Below are 17,023 nucleotides of genomic sequence, written 5' to 3'. Positions count from 1 at the left end.
GTGCACCTTTAATATAATGCGCAGCCGCAGTCTCCGGACATCCTCTTTGGCGCCGAATCTTTGACCTCACTTAGACCATACCAAGTCAAAAACGGGATGACATGGAATACAATGAAAGGAAATAGGTTTTAGTTTATTTAAAAGTCAAGGGGTACATGAAAATTAAATTTGATAATGAAATTATCAAAGCATCTGTTTGTGAATTTGTGGTTATTTAACTGTTCTCACCTTCTTATCGCCCTAGTAGTTTTTGTGTGACCCCTTCCCTACAGTCGCTGCTGGCAGAGGGCGGGCAGCTGCCGCCATTTCCTCGCTTGGCGCAGAGTTAGCGGCTTTGAATTTATTTTGTTTTCCGTGGCCCGCAGTTTTGGCCGCTGAGCCTCGTTGACCAGAATTGCTGAGGAACAGTCGCCGTCGCTTTGGTTAAACCCGTGTGGGTAGGGGTGTTGCGGCCGAGGAGTTGGGCCGGGCCGGGCCAGGTCGCACCGTATCTGCAGAAATGTACATTAAACAGGTAAAATCCAGAGCGACCCGGGGTGCAAACGGGGTTTACAGCGACCTGACCCGCTGTGCGTGGGGAGGCTGCCGGGAGGTGGGTGGAGAGGTTCAGCCTGTTGTGGAAGGAAGGAGAGAGACGAGTCTGGTGATGTTGATGCTGGAGTGGAGGGGGCCGTTTGTGTGTGTTTATGTGTTGGTATGGAAGGCCTGAGGCTGCTGAGCAGGCTTACAGTAATGAAAGGAAGGATGAAAGCCTGGGGTCTCTTGGGATGTAGGCAAGGGAGCATAAGAAAATAAAAATAAACAAGGTCCTTGAAGTTTAAGTGAAGAACATGGAACAGTGCAGTACTGACCCTACCTCAAGATCAATTTACAAGTACAAAAGTACAAAGTAAATTTGTTACCAATGTATACATGTCACCTTATACATCCTGAGATTTATTTTCTTGCAGCCCTACTTAGTAAATCTATAGAATAATAACATTAACAGGATCAGTAAAAGATCGCCCAACAAGGGCATTCAGCCGGAGTACAGAAAACGACAAACTGCAAATACAAAAAGAAACCATAGAAACCATAGAAACTACAGCACAGAAACAGGCCTTTTGGTCCTTCTTGGCTGTACCGAACCATTTTCTGCCTAGTCCCACTGACCTGCACACGGACCATATCCCTCCATACACCTCCCATCCATGTATCTGTCCAATTTATTCTTAAATGTTAAAAAAGAACCCGCATTTACCACCTTGTCTGGCAGCTCATTCCATACTCCCACCACTCTCTGTGTGAAGAAGCCCCCCCTAATGTTCTCTTTAAACTTTTCCCCCCTCACCCTTAACCCATGTCCTCTGGTTTTTTTCTCCCCTTGCCTCAGTGGAAAAAGCCTGCTTGCATTCACTCTGTCTATACCCATCATAATTTTATATACCTCTATCAAATCTCCCCTCATTCTTCTACGCTCCAGGGAATAAAGTCCCAATTTATTCAACCTTTCTCTGTGACTGAGTTTCTCAAGTCCCGGCAACATCCTTGTAAACCTTCTCTGCACTCTTTCAACCTTATTTATATCCTTCCTGTAATTTGGTGACCAAGACTGAACACAATACTCCAGATTCGGCCTCACCAATGCCTTATACAACCTCATCATAACATTCCAGCTCTTATACTCAATACTTTGATTAATAAAGGCCAATGTACCAAAAGCTCTCTTTACGACCCTATCTACCTGTGACGCCACTTTTAGGGAATTTTGTATCTATTCCCAGATCCCTCTGTTCTACTGCAATCCTCAGTGCCTTACCATTAAACCTGTTTGTCCTTCCAACGTGCAATACCTCACACTTGTCTGTATTAAACTCCATCTGCCATTTTTCAGCCCATTTTTCCAGCTGGTCCAAGTCCCTCTGCAGGCTCTGAAAACCTTCCTCACTGTCTACTACACCTCCAATATTTGTATCATCAGCAAATTTGCTGATCCAATTTACCACATTATCATCCAGATCATAGATATAGATGACAAATAACAATGGACCCAGCACTGATCCCTGTGGCACACCACTAGTCACAGGCCTCCACTCGGAGAAGCAATTCTCTACTACCACTCTTTGGCTTCTTCCATTGAGCCAATGTCTAATCCAATTTACCACCTCTCCATGTATACATAGCGACTGAATTTTCCTAACTAACCTCCCATGCGGGACCTTGTCAAAGGCCTTACTGAAGTCCATGTGGACAATATCCACTGCCTTCCCTTCATCCACTTTCCTGGTAACCACCTCGAAAACTTCAACAGATAGGTCAAACATGACCTACCACGCACAAAGCCATGTTGACTCTCCCTAATAAGTCCCTGTCTATCCAAATGCTTGTAGATTCTGTCTCTTAGTACTCCTTCCAATAACTTACCTACTACCAACGTTCAACTTACTGGCCTATAATTTCCCGGATTACTTTTCGATCCTTTTTCAAACGACGGAACAACATGAGTCACTCTCCAATCCTCCGGCACCTCACCTTTAGACAGCGACATTTTAAATATTTCTGCCAGGGCCCCTGCAATTTCAACACTAGTCTCCTTCAAGGTCCGAGTGAACACCCTGTCAGGTCCCGGGGATTTATCCACTTTAATTTTCCTCAAGACAGCAAGGACCTCCTCCTTTTTGATCTGTATAGTTTCCATGATCTCACTACTTGTTTCCCTTAATTCCATAGACTTCATGCCAGTTTCCTTAGTAAATATAGACGCAAAAAACCTATTTAAGATCTTCCCCATTTCCTTTGGTTCCGCACATAGCCGACCACTCTGATCTTCAAGAGGACCAATTTTATCCCTTACGATCCTTTTGCTCTTAATATACCTGTAAAAGCTCTTCGGATTATCCTTCACTTTGACTGCCAAGGCAACCTCATGTCTTCTTTTAGCCCTCCTGATTTCTTTCTTAAGTATTTTCTTGCACTTCTTATTTGCTCCCTGCTTCCTATACATGTCATACAACTCCCTCTTCTTCTTTATCAGAGTTGCAATATCCCTTGAAAACCAAGGTTCCTTATTCCTATTCACTTTGCCTTCAATCCTGACAGGAACATACAAATTCTACACACTCAAAATTTCTCCTTTGAAGGCTTCCCACCTACCGATCACATCCTTGCCAGAGAACAACCTGTCCCAATCCACGCTTTTTAGATCCTTTCTCATTTCTTCAAATTTGGCCTTCTTCCAGTTAAGAACCTCAACCCTAGGACCAGATCTATCCTTGTCCATGATCAAGTTGAAACTAATGGTGTTATGATCACTGGAACCAAAGTGCTCCCCTACACAGACTTCTGTCACTTGTCCTAACTTGTTTCCTAACAGGAGATCCAATATTGCATCCCCTCTAGTTGGTCCCTCTATATATTGATTTAGAAGATTTTCCTGAACACATTTTACAAACTCTAAACCATCTAGACCCCTAACAGTATGGGAGTCCCAATCAATATATGGAAAATTAAAATCCCCTACCACCACAACTTTATGTTGCCTGCTATCTCTGCAGATTTGCTCTTCCAATTCTCGCTGACTATTGGGTGGTCTGTAATACAATCCCACTAATGTGGCCATACCTTTCCTGTTTCTCAGCTCCACCCATAAGGACTCAGTAGACAAGCCCTCTAATCTGTCCTGCCTGAGCACTGCTGTAATATTTTCCCTAACAAGCAATGCTACTCCCCCACCTTTCATTCCTCTGCCTCGATCACATCTGAAGCATCGGAACCCTGGAATATTTAGCTGCTAGTCCTGCCCCTCCTGTAGCCAAGTTTCACTAATTGCTATAACGTCATAATTCCACGTGTCAATCCACGCCCTCAACTCATCCGCCTTCCCTGCAATACTCCTAGCATTGAAATATATACACCTCAGAAGATTTTTATCCAGCACTCACAACCTTTCTATTAGTGGATTTGCTTGAACTTTGAACGTCATTTATTTTCACCCCAGCCACACTGTCAGCTCTGGCACTCTGGTTCCCATCCCCCTGCAAATCTAGTTTAAAGCCTCCCCAACAGCACTAACAAACCTCCCTGAAGAACTAATAGCAAATCAAGAATAACAAGATTGAGAACATGAGATGAAGAGTTCTTGAAAGTGAGTCCATTGGTATGGGAACAGTTCAGTGACGGGGCAAGTGAAGTTATTGCCACTGGTTTAAGAGCCTGATGGTGGAGATTTATTAACTGTTCTTGAACTGGATGCTGTGAGTCCTGAAATTCTGTACCTTCTTCCTGATGACAGCAGTGAGAAAGGAGCATGTTCTGGGTGGTGGGAGTCCCTCATGATGGCTGGTGTTTTCCTGCATCAACATTTCATGTAAATTTGCTCAATAGTGGAAAGGGCTTTACCTGTGATAGACTGGACCATATCTATAACTTTTTGTTGGATTTTTGGTTCAAGGGCATTGGTGTTTCCAATACACTCTTCACTGCATGTCTATGGAAGTTTGACAAAGTTTTGGATGTCATGCAGAGTCTCTGAAGGAAGTAGAGGCACTGTGTGCTTTCTTTGTAATTGCACTTGCGTGCTGGGCCCAGGACAGGTTTTCTGGAAATGACAATAGTCATAGTCATAGTCATACTTTATTGATCCCGGGGGAAATTGGTTTTCGTTACAGTTGCACCATAAATAATAAATAGTTAAATAGTAATGTGTAAATTATACCAGGAAATAAGTCCAGGACCAGCCTATTGGCTCAGGGTGTCTGACCCTCCAAGGGAGGAGTTGTAAAGTTTGATGGCCACAGGCAGGAATGACTTCCTATGACGCTCTGTGTTGCATTTGGGTAGAATGAGTTTCTGGCTGAATGTACTCCTGTGCCCACCCAGTACATTATGTAGTGGATGGGAAACATTGACCAAGATGGCATGCAACTTGGACAGCATCCTCTTTTCAGACACCACCGTCAGAGAGTCCAGTTCCATCCCCACAACATCACTGGCCTTACGAATGAGTTTGTTGGTTCTGTTGGTGTCTGCTACCCTCAGCTGCTGCCCCAGCACACAACAGCAAACATGATAGCACTGGCCACCACAGACTCGTAGAACATCCTCAGCATCGTCTGGCAGATGTTAAAGGACCTCAGTCTCCTCAGGAAATAGAGACGGCTCTGACCCTTCTTGTAGACAGCCTCCGTGTTCTTTGACCAGTCCAGTTTATTGTCAATTCGTATCCCCAGGTATTTGTTATCCTCCAATATCTAGGAATTCAAACCTGCTCCCCAAATGGTCAAAACTAAGCCTCATAACTGGGCCTAAAAAGACTGTTTGGATCCATCAAAATAGAGCTTTGAGAGTTGGACTATTTTTTGTTAATTATTTCAGACTGAGGACCCCATACACCCAGATGCAAAAGAGATTACTGAAAACTACGCAAAGTAGGGGAGTTTTGTCGTCTTTGAACTCGTGCACAGCCCCGTACAACCCCTGTTACAGATCCCTCCCTTAAGGCAGACCAACTCAAAGAGGGTACCCACCCCATCTTGCAGGTAGGCATAGAGCAATATGGTACTCTGGAATAACTGCTCAGGAAGTAGACCAGGCAAAAACCTCTTTGGACAGATCCCCTCCAGCTTCTCATCTCCATCCCTCAAACCTACCTCTATTAAAAAAAAACCCTAACCTTCACTTCCCTATAAACCTGAAAACTCATCTGTGAGGTCCCTCGTCCTTCCCAGCCGAGCCTCTGACCTCCATCTCCCAAATCTACCCCTATTTCTAACTTTAAATTCATTACCGGTACAATTCCTGACCCGCATCCCCCAAACCCGAGCGCTTGTTCTAACCCCCAACATAAGTAACAACTCCACCACTCCCACAAGTCCCTAGCATATTTATAACCTTAAACCTTAAGATGGGTGTAAGAAGGAGCGAGATCCCATTGACGAAAAGTAATGTTAAGTAATATTGACCCGGGTAGAGAAGGCGAGGGCCAGACCAGAGTGGCAGAGTGGCAGTGACTCTGAATCTCCAATAACCAGATCAAGACAGATAGTTTTCCCACTTCCTACGTAATTACATCCTCTCCTCCCTCCCTACATAATCCTCTGTTTTTCTTACAACCATGTGCCTAAGATTTTTTAAAATGTTCCTAAGGTACTTACCTCAGCAGTGTGTTCCATGCAGTTAAGTTTAAAAAAAAAATCACGTTTGACATTCCCTGTATACTTTCTTCCAGTCACCTTAAAGTTATGCCCTCTTGTATTAGCCATTGCCGGCCTGTGAAAAAGGTGTTGGTTGTCCACTCTATCTATGCCTCTTATTATCTTGTATATCAAGTTCCCCAAAGTGCAAGAGAAAAGTCCTAACTCACTCAATGTTTCGTCATAAAACATTCTGTAATCAAGGCAACATTCTCATAAGACATGTTCTCTAATCCAGGAAGTATCCTGGTAAATCTCTGCACACTTTCTAAAGCTTCCACATCTTTCTAATATGTGGTGATCAGAACTGAACCAATACTCCCAAGTGTGGTCGAACCAGAGTTTTATAAAGTTACAACATTACCTTGAACAAAGGCCAACACACATGTGACTTCTCAACCACCCTTTGTGCAGCAATTCTGTGGGATTTATGGATGTGGACTCCAAGATCTCTGTTCTTCCACATGGCTAAGAACCCTGCCATTAAGCTTTAGGTTTGACCTTTCAAACTGTGTCACTTCACATCTTTCTGGATTGAACTCCATCTGCCACACCTCTGTATCCTGTTAATATCTTGTAACCTATGGCAATCCTCTAATTCGCCACAACACCACCACTACCAAATTTAATAACCCATCATACCACTTCTTCATCTAAGTCATTTATAAAAATCACAAAGTGCAGGGTTCCAGAACAGATCTCTGTGGAACACCACTGGTCACTGACCTCCAGGCAGAATACATTCCATCCACTACCACCCTCTGCCTTCTGTGGGCAAGCCTTTTCCAAATCGACTCAGCCAAGTTTCCCTGCATTCCATGCCTCATGATGTTCTGTATGAGCCTATCAACTTCTATAAACTTCTCTACTTCTATAAATTTGTTTTGTCACTTCCTTGAAGAACTCAGTCATGCTCATGAGGCACATCAGGGACTTGTGGTTATTGTCTCTGAAATGCTCACCCACCAAGGTTCATTACCTAGTTCCACATTCATTATGGCCTCTCCTTTAGTCAGCTTTTCCACATATTTTCTCTGGACTCCTTCTTGGACACATTTAATAAATCCAAGATTTAGGTAGATTTATGAAGAATTTGTACATTAAAGAATGTATGAATAATGCAACCTTGAGATTTGTCTGCTTATAGGCAGCCAGAAAGCAAGAAACCTCAAAGAACACAATTTAAGAAAAATAAAGACCAACACCCATTGTGCAGAGAAAGAGAAAAAACACAAATCTTGCAAGCATTAGAAGCAAGCAAGCATTTCAAACCAAATTGAGTCCTTAGATCTGAATTCCCGGAGTGGGCCCAAAGCCTTGATCTCATTTCATCTTTTTCGTGAAGCAAATGGCTGCGAAGCTCGCAGACATGAAGAGCAGCAGCCGGGGCAGTCTGGTAGTCTCAGTGTTGCAGAAGAAGAGTGAGTGTCCCAGGAGAGTTAGCGAAATCAGCTCCACTCTCGCCTCGGGTCCCAACACCCTGCCTTTCCAGTCTCTCTGGGCCAGTGTTTAAATTGTCCAAACAGCAATCATGCCTCACGTCAGGACCTGGGTCCCGGTGCAGTGAAATGCCCTGGGCCTAGACAGTGCCACCCAGCAAGCTGTTCTCGACCTCTCCAAATTGGTTCAGTGCTTGGAGTGATCCACCCTAGCACCCGGGCAACGAAACTCCTCTGCCTTGACTCCTCTCTGAATTGCTCACTTCAACTCCATCTGTGTTGATTTTGCAACACACCAACATGGATCCTGCCCCATCCTACACCCAGAGAAAAGAAAAAGCTGGTGGGCAGAAATGGTTCATAAAATGTCAAGAAGATCATATTGTGTATAATTGGGGAATTTGTGGTTGTGTTCAGAAGGTAACAAAGTGTCAGATGGATAAGAAGTGTTGTTCTTCGAGCTTGAGTTGCACCTCAATATTATGGTGCAGGAGACCACAGACAAAAGATTGCAGTGAGTATTGATTTTAAGTGGCAGTTGCATTGGAGCTGCAGACCAGGCACAGGTGACCTACAAAGCAATCACCCAATCCATGGTATCTTCATTAAGGTGGAGTATTTATGTGGATTATGCTCTCGTAGGCCCTATTTTGTTTATGATTGGTTGGAAAAAGCCTTTTTATTTTTAGGGGTGGTGGGGAGAGGCTTGCAGAGGATATGGGTGATTTTGCAAAGTGTATTAGCATCATGGGTCAGTTCAAATCTTTGAGAGCAGAATCGGGGCAATCATGAATTTCAGGCAGACGTGTATTTCTAACCTGCTATGAAATTTTGGAAATGGTAAATTAATGTACGTACACACAACTTCATAGTAAGCGATCTTAGCAACAGCTTGCTTGGTTTTCTGATGTCTAATTGTTGACACTTTTTTTTAAAATAGCCAAGTCCAAGTCATATACTAAAGTTCATGAGCACTTATTTTGATTTAAGTAATTTTTTTAAATGAGTTCTGTTGTATAGCAAGAATTATGATGGATTTTGTTTGGTTTTGAAGTTGTTTTTGCCCTGTGCATTGAATCTCACTATATATGAAATTTAAATCTGAAATCTAAATATGAAATTTAATTTTACAATACTACAAGATAGATCTAATTACACATTTTCTTTCAGGTAATTATCCAGGGTTTTCGCAGCTACAGGGATCAAACGATTGTTGATCCCTTTAGCTCCAAGCACAACGTTATAGGTGAGTTTCTGAGCTAAATCAAAAAAGTAGGTGTCCAGTTATTTTGTTTTAAATTCCCTAATAACTTTAAATAATTGTATTGCATGGATATAAACCATGCTTTTAGTTGTAAATTGCTGTTTGAACACATCTGGTTCTCACTGAATTGCATGCAATATGGTTTTTTGAAGTGTGAAAATCAAATTAACCTAAATCACCAAGTTGAAATTGAAATACTGACTAGGTTCTGATTTTAAGCTTTCCTTAAAATATTTAGATAGAAAATATCCTGACTGTTTCAAGTCTTGATTCTCTCATTGCCAGCAGCATGTCTGATCTTATTGGAAACATCACCACTGGCTTCCCCCTCACAGCAGCATTTTCAAACATACTGGAAATTGATTCTTGGAGTATAGAGAGTGGCCATTGTTTAAGGTCTTATTTGTTTATCTGGTCATTCATGTGACACAGTGGATCCAGTACTGTAGTGAAATTCTCATGATCTGCTATTGTTTTATTTATTGCCTGATTAAATATATCTGGTTTACTGGTTTCTAGTTGCACTCTAACTTTAAATTTGTTAAGGTTCACTGGAAAATTTATGATACCATCGTGTAACTTCAAAAATGAAATAAATGTGTATTAAGGTATCAATAGGAGTAGTTTTTAGTAATCTGGAAAATCTGCCAGACTGGCATGACCAAAGTCCCAAGAATGCCAAGTAATTGAGTTTCAAAGTATTTTTAGGAGGACAGAGGATAACGTTCAAGTTTATTGTTAGAGCCATACGTGCATAAATGCCATGAAAATTAGCTTTTTTTGCAACAGCACTATACATTATAAGCAAGGCAAGTACAGGTTTCCCCGGCCATCCGAAGGTAGAGAGTTCCTGTGAAACAGTTCGTAAGCCGGAATGTCGTAAAGCGAAGAAGCAATTACCACTTATTTATATGGGAAAATTTTGTGAGCGTCCACAGACCCAAGAATAACCTACCAAATCATGCCAAATAACACAAAAAACCTAAAATAACACTAACATATAGTAAAAGCAGGAATGTTATGATAAATACACAGCCTATATAAAGTAGAAATACTTTTCCACAATCATTGCCTGAATTGTTCTCCGTAGCGAAAATCTCACGCAAGTGCTGTCTGCAGAAACACGGCACAGACGCTCTCCAGTAACCTTTAAACTATGAAGCTGCCAAATCATACCAAATGACAGGTAAAAATACACAGCCGATACAAAGTAGAAATAATGTATGTGCAGTGTAGTATCACTTACCGTAATTGGGGCAGCGCCAAGCACACTGATGGTGTATTAGACTGAGTCATCAAAGTTTGGGTGGTGCAGCGGCCCCCACCCTCCGGGTAGCGACCCGATACTGATCCGCGAAGCACGCAGGGGTGCAGCGGTAGCCAGGAGGCACCCAGCACGTCTTTAAGAAAAAACCAGAAATAAACATGCTGATTAATTAGGTACCGCCCAGCACGTAATTAATTAGCATGTTTATTTCAGCTTTTTTCTTAAGGATGTGCTGTGTGCCTCCCGGCTACTGCTGCATTCTCCGTGAATTGGTATCTGTCCACGGCCTGGGGGTTGGGGTGGTGGGACACTGGGTGTCATCGCATCGTCGTCTGTTTCCATTAGGGCAGGCAGCTCATCTTCTCCTATATCTGCCTGCCTCGATGTCGAAGGTCAAGGTTCGTCGTCTGATGTGGAAGGCTTGAAAAACGATAGTACAGTATGCTTGACTGCTGAGCCTTGCACATTTTTCTATCATACAGTCCTTTGTAAGGACTCAAACCATCTTGCAAATATGCCATAAACTGACGTACCCTTTCAAAATTAAAGTCGTACTTTATCATTATTCATTCGGTTTCGATTGTTATCCTTTCCTCTTGCAATTATATCAGCTCTTCATCTATCAGTTCTTGGTCATGGGATGCCAAAACCACTTCAACATCATCTTCGTCAACTTCCACAAGCCAAACACTCTTTGTCCTTACTTCGTTCACCACGATGGAAACGCTTAATTATGTCTAGTTTTACGCTAAGTGTAACACCCTTACGAGCTCTTTTAGGCTTTTCCGATACCTTAGAACTCATCTTGCAAGCGGCTGCTCACAGGCACATGCTTAAGTAATGCCGGCTAGAATGCAGTTCCGAATCTGGGGAAGAGCGGCTGCTCGGGGCGCGCGCTGATTTTTTCGTAACAGTGAAAACACCTTACCGTAATTGGGGCAGCGCCAAGCACACTGATGGTGTATTAGACTGAGTCATCAGAGTTTGGGTGGTGCAGTGGCCCCCACCCTCCGGGTAGCGACCCGATACTGATCCTTCTGTTAGCGAAAACAGGGAACTAATGTAGGTCTTTCGTAACAGTGAGGTTTCATAAAGCGAACGTTCGAAAAGCGGGGGACACCTGTATATTAATGCAAATTTAATTTAAAATAAATTATACATAAGTTACAGGAGGAAATGTGAAATAGTCATACTCATACTTTATTGATCCTGGGGGAAATTGATTTTCGTTACAGCTGCACCATAAATAATAGTAATAGAACCATAAATAGTAATATATAAATTATGCCAGTAAATTATGAAATAAGTCCAGGACCAGCCTATTGGCTCAGGGTGTCTGACCCTCCAAGGGAGGAGTTGTAAAGTTTGATAGCCACAGGCAGGAATGACTTCCTATGACGCTCTGTGTTGCATCTCGGTGGAATGAGTCTTGGCTGAATGTACTCCTGTGCCCAACCAGTACATTATGTAGTGGATGGGAGACATTGACCAAGATGGCATGCAACTTAGACAGCATCTTCTTTTCAGACACCACTGTCAGAGAGTCCAGTTCCATCCCCACAACATCACTGGCCTTACGAATGAGTTTGTCGATTCTGTTGGTGTCTGCTACCTTCAGCCTGCTGCCCCAGCACACAACAGCAAACATGATAGCACTGGCCACCACAGACTCGTAGAACATCCTCAGCATCGTCCGGCAAATGTTAAAGGACCTCAGTCTCCTCAGGAAATAGAGACGGCTCTGACCCTTCTTGTAGACAGCCTCAGTGTTCTTTGACCAGTCCAATCCAGTTTATTGTCAAATAGAAATAAAGTCCATGTTATTATTAGGGTATGTAGGTTTATTTAAAAACCCAGTGGTGATAGGGAAATAGCTGTGGTTGAACCTTGAGGAGTGGGTTTTCAAACTCGTACTTCTTGCTTGATGGTAGCATCAAGAAGAGAGCATGGCCCAGGTAGTGAGGGATCCCTGATGGTGGATGTCGCCTTCTTGAGACATTTCCTGTTGTGAATGTCTTTCATGCTTAGGAGAGCTATATGTGTGATGGAAATGGCCAGGTTCACTGCTCTGTATATCCTCCTGTTTTCCTCCAATGCTGGCAACTGGTTAGCTGTTTCATTTTGTATTTTATGGGATTTTGCTGATGCCAGATGGCTACCAAGTTTTACTTTCTTAAAAGACGCGCAGTGGAGAAAGGGAAGCCTCTGAGATGGCTTTTTAGAACAGCTTGTGCTTGAGCTTACTCAGGTAAAGGCGATCTTAGATTGGGTGTTGCATAATAACCCAGATCATATTAGGGAGTTTAATATAAAGGAGCCCTTAGGAGGCAGTGATCATAATACTGCAATTTGAGAAGGAGAAGCATAACTCACATGTATCAATGGAATAAAGAAATTACAGAGGCATGAGAGAGGAGCTTGCCCAGGTGGATTGGAGGGGTATGCTGGCGGTGTTGATGGCAGAGCAGAGATGGCTGAAGTTTCTGAGAATATTTCACAAGGTGCAGGATAGATATGTCCCACAGAGGAAGAAGTTCTCTTATGGCGGGGGCAGGCAATCGTCGCTGACAAAGGAAGTTAAGGACTGCATAAACGCCAAAGAAAGGGCACATGAGGAAGCAAAGTGAGTAGTAAATTGGATGAATGGAAAACTTCTAAAATCCAACAAAAGGCAATTAAAAAGCTATAAGAAGGGAAAAAATGAAATATGAGGGCAGAGTAGCCAATAATATACAGCAGGATACTAAAAGTCTTTTCAGTTATAAAGTGTAAAATGGAGGTGAGAGTTGCTATTGGACCACTGGAAAATTATGCTAGTGAGGTAGTAATGAGGGACAAAGAAATGGCAGATGAACTTAATAGGTACTTTGCATCTGTCTGCAATGTAGGCAGATAAAGTCTGCATAATTTCATCTGAATTGGAAAAAGTAGTGGGCATTTTTCCTTCAAACCATTTAATTAGACATACCCTATTTCTGTAATGTTTTTTCCCTGTAATGTTTTTCTTGATTTGTTGCTATTAAAGCTGAAACCTTGTGCAGTGCTATTAAATAATGGAAATATAAGATATTAATATTTATAATTTTCCTGTTTAGTTGGTCGAAATGGATCTGGAAAAAGTAACTTCTTCTATGGTAAGATCGGATCCTTTATTTAGGATTGCTGTTACTTAGAAATTGAAATTTTAGGATGTACTTCATGTAAACTATAACCTTATGAGCTAATATGATAACCCTCATGGACTTTAGGAATAACCATATAACCATATAACAATTACAGCACGGAACCAGGCCATCTCAGCCCTTCTAGTCTGTGCCGAACTCTTACTCTCACCAGTCCCACCGACCTGCACTCAGCCCATAACCCTCCATTCCTTTCCGGTCCATATAGCTATCTGATTTAACTTTAAATTACAACATCGAACCTGCCTCAACCACTTCTGCTGGAAGCTCGTTCCACACAGCTACCACTCTCTGAGTAAAGAAGTTCACCCCTCATGTTATCCCTAAACTTTTGCCTTTTAACTCTCAACTCATGTCCTCTTGTTTGAATCTCTCCCACTCTCAATGGAAAAAGCCTATCCACGTCAACTCAAATTTTAAATACCTCTATCAAGTTCCCCCTCAACCTTCTACGCTCCGAAGAATAAAGACCTTGTTCAACCTTTCTCTGTAACTTAGGTGATGAAACCCAGGTAACATTCTAGTAAATCTTCTCTGTACTCTCCCTATTTTGTTGACATCTTTCCTATAATTCGGTGACAAAACTGTACACAATATTCCAAATGTGGCCTTACCAATGCCTTGTACAATTTCAACATTACATCCCAACTCCTATGCTCAGTGCTCTGATTTATAAAGGCCAGCATACCGAAAGCTTTCTTCACCACCCTATCCACATGAGATTCCACCTTCAGGGAACTATGCACCATTATTCCTAGATCCCTCTGTTCTACTGCATTCTTCAATGCCCTACCATTTACCATGTATGTCCTATTTGATTAGCACCTCACATTTTTCAGCATTAAACTCCATCTGCCATCTTTCAGCCCACTCTTCTAACTGGCCTAAATCTCTCTGCAAGCTTTGAAAACCTCCTTCATTATCCACAACTCCACCTATCTTAGTATTATCTGCATACCTACTAATCAAATATACCACCCCATCATCCAGATCATTAATGTATATGACAAACAACATTGGACCCAGTACAGATTCCTGAGGCACACCCCTAGTCACTGGCTTCCAATCTGACACACAGTTATCCACCGCTACTCTCTGGCGTCTCCCATCCAGCCACTGCTGAATCCATTTTACTGCTTCAATATTAATACCTAACGATTGAACCTTCCTAACTAACCTTCCGTGTGGAACCTTGTCAAAGGCCTTACTGAAGTCCACATAGACAACATCCACCACTTTACTCTCGTCAACTTTCCTAGTAACCTCTTCAAAAAAATTCAATAAGATTTGTCAAACATGACCTTCCATGCACAAATCCACGTTGACTGTTCCTAATCAGACCCTGTCTATCCAGATAATTATATAAACCATCTCTAAGAATACTTTCCATCAATTTACCCACCACTGATGTCAAACTCACAGGCCGATAATTGCTAGGTTTACTCTTAGAACCCTTTTTAAACATTGGAACAACATGAGCAATACGTCAAACCTCTGGCACCATCCCCGTTTCTAATGACATTTGAAATATTTCTGTCAGAGCCCCTGCTATTTCCACAGTAACTTCTGTCAAGATCCTAGGGAATATCCTATCAGGACCTGGAGATTTACCCACTTTTATGTTCCTGAAAAGTGCCAGTACTTTCTCTTCTTTAATCATCATAGTTTCCATAACTTCGCTACCTGTTTCCCTTATCTTGCACAATTCAATATCCTTCTCCTTAGTGAATACCGAAGAAAAGAAATTGTTCAGAATCTCCCCCATCTCATTTGGCTCCACACATACCTGTCCACTCTGGTTCTCTAAGAGACCAATTTTATCCCTCACTATCCTTTTGCTATTAATATAACTGTAGAAACCCTTGGGATTTATTTTCACTTTACTTGCCAAAGCAACCTCATATCTTCTTTTAGCTTTTCAAATTTCTTTCTTCAGATTCTTTTTACATTCTTTATATTCCTCGAGCACCTCATTTACTCCATGCTGCTATATTTATTGTAGATATCTCTCTTTTTCCGAACCAAGTTTCCAATATCCCTTGAAAACCATGGCTCTCTCAAACTCTTAACCTTTCCTTTCAACCTAACAGGAACATAAATATTCTGTACCCTCAAAATTTCACCTTTAAATGACCTCCATTTCTCTTATTACAACCTTCCCATAAAACAAATTGTCCCAAACCACTCCTCCTCAATCCTTTCGCATCTCCTCAAAGTTAGCCTTTCTCCAATCAAAAATCTCAACCCTGGGACAGTGAACTTGTGGTCTTCTATTTTTTCTAGCACACTTTTTCCAGGGAGTTGCAGTACGGTGTGATGGAACTAGTTCATTGACTGAGTAGGGGGGAAACTGCACTTCACAATTGTAAGGACATATGCAATGCAATGCAATGCTTAGGTTATCTGACGAGGGAAGAAGAATGAGAAATTACTTGATTGAAGCATTTAAAATTCCGAACAGTCTTGACAGGATGAAGGAGAAGTTTCTAATGTGGGAGAATCAAATTAGTATTCAGCATTTATAATAAAAAAATGCCTGTTTAAAACATGAGGTAAAATGCTTTCTTTTAAGGTTCTAAGTCTTTGGAGCTGCCTTTTTTGAAGGGTGATGGAAACTTGAGTTTTTGAGCCCTTATTTAAGACATGGCTGTATTTGTGATGAGCAAAAGGGTGAAATGTTAATGTAGGTAGCTGGGAGTGAAGACTTCAGGCTACAGTCAGATCAGGAGTTTAAATTTATCTATTTGATGTAACTTATATTTTATCCTTTTCAATTTTTCCCGCTCTCTCTTCCCTCCATACTTGTAGCTATCCAATTTGTACTTAGTGATGAGTTCAGCCACCTTCGTCCAGAGCAGAGGCTTGCTCTGCTGCATGTAAGTGTTTACTTCTGAACTGCAATATGTTGTGCACCTTCATTTTGAGGGGATTATTCATTTATCTGTGTGATTCATTTTTAAATATGTGAATTGTTGTGAAGCCCTTCTAATTACTGAGGCAAACTCATCGTTCTCTTAGTTTCTGCTTGGCAGACTTGAGGAATAGTGTGACAGAGAGTCCTGTAATTCTGGGCCTAGTAATAGCTTTGGTTAAAGAAATGGAGCTGACTTTTTGGGTCAATTTTCTTTTCTCAATGCATTGTAAAATCTAAATGTTTATCTGAAGAATTATGTAGCTTTTAAAACAAAAAATAATTCCCTTTTATACTTAATTAGGGAAACTATTCAACCTATTTTTCCTGAATAAACCCTGAAAATGCTGAAAAATTCAGCAGGAGATAGACAAGACTGCAGATGCTTGAATCTGGAGTTAAACATGAACTGCTGGAAGAACTTAGCAGACAGAGCAGAAGATCACATCAAGAGTCTCTGATCTGACACATTAACTGCCTCTGTTTCCCCGGATGCTGCTTGACCTGAGTTTTGTAGCATTTTCTGTTAGTTTGATTTCTAGCATGTTGATTGTTTTATATTTTCAAACTATTTTTCAGTTTTTGAAATAAATATGTGGATATTTTAACTCCTATATGTTTGGCTTTGTAACAGTGTGTGTTTTCCACAATTTATCCTCGAGTTATTCAATTTCCACATATTAACATAAGTTTTAACTGTCCTTTTAGGAAGGAACTGGACCTCGTGTTATTTCTGCATTTGTTGAAATAATATTTGACAATTCAGACAACAGGTTACCTGTAAGTAAAT

At 41.6% G+C, this 17,023-nt stretch overlaps 1 protein-coding gene across 1 annotated transcript in view; it reads left to right on the top strand.

Moving 5' to 3' along the window:
• The first annotated feature begins 288 nt into the window (after positions 1–288).
• smc3 (structural maintenance of chromosomes 3) overlaps positions 289–17,023 on the top strand; it is a 122,443-nt gene continuing 105,708 nt past the window's right edge. The window contains exons 1-5 of the mRNA XM_072239840.1: positions 289–514; positions 8,780–8,855; positions 13,236–13,274; positions 16,131–16,198; positions 16,942–17,013. Of these exons, the coding sequence (XP_072095941.1) occupies positions 500–514; positions 8,780–8,855; positions 13,236–13,274; positions 16,131–16,198; positions 16,942–17,013 (270 nt within the window). The 5' untranslated portion in view covers positions 289–499. The remainder of the gene's footprint in view (positions 515–8,779; positions 8,856–13,235; positions 13,275–16,130; positions 16,199–16,941; positions 17,014–17,023) is intronic.

The sequence above is a fragment of the Mobula birostris genome, chromosome 21 (genome assembly GCF_030028105.1).
Source record: "Mobula birostris isolate sMobBir1 chromosome 21, sMobBir1.hap1, whole genome shotgun sequence".
Lineage (NCBI taxonomy): Eukaryota > Metazoa > Chordata > Chondrichthyes > Myliobatiformes > Myliobatidae > Mobula > Mobula birostris.
This window is presented reverse-complemented; position numbering and strand designations above follow the sequence as displayed.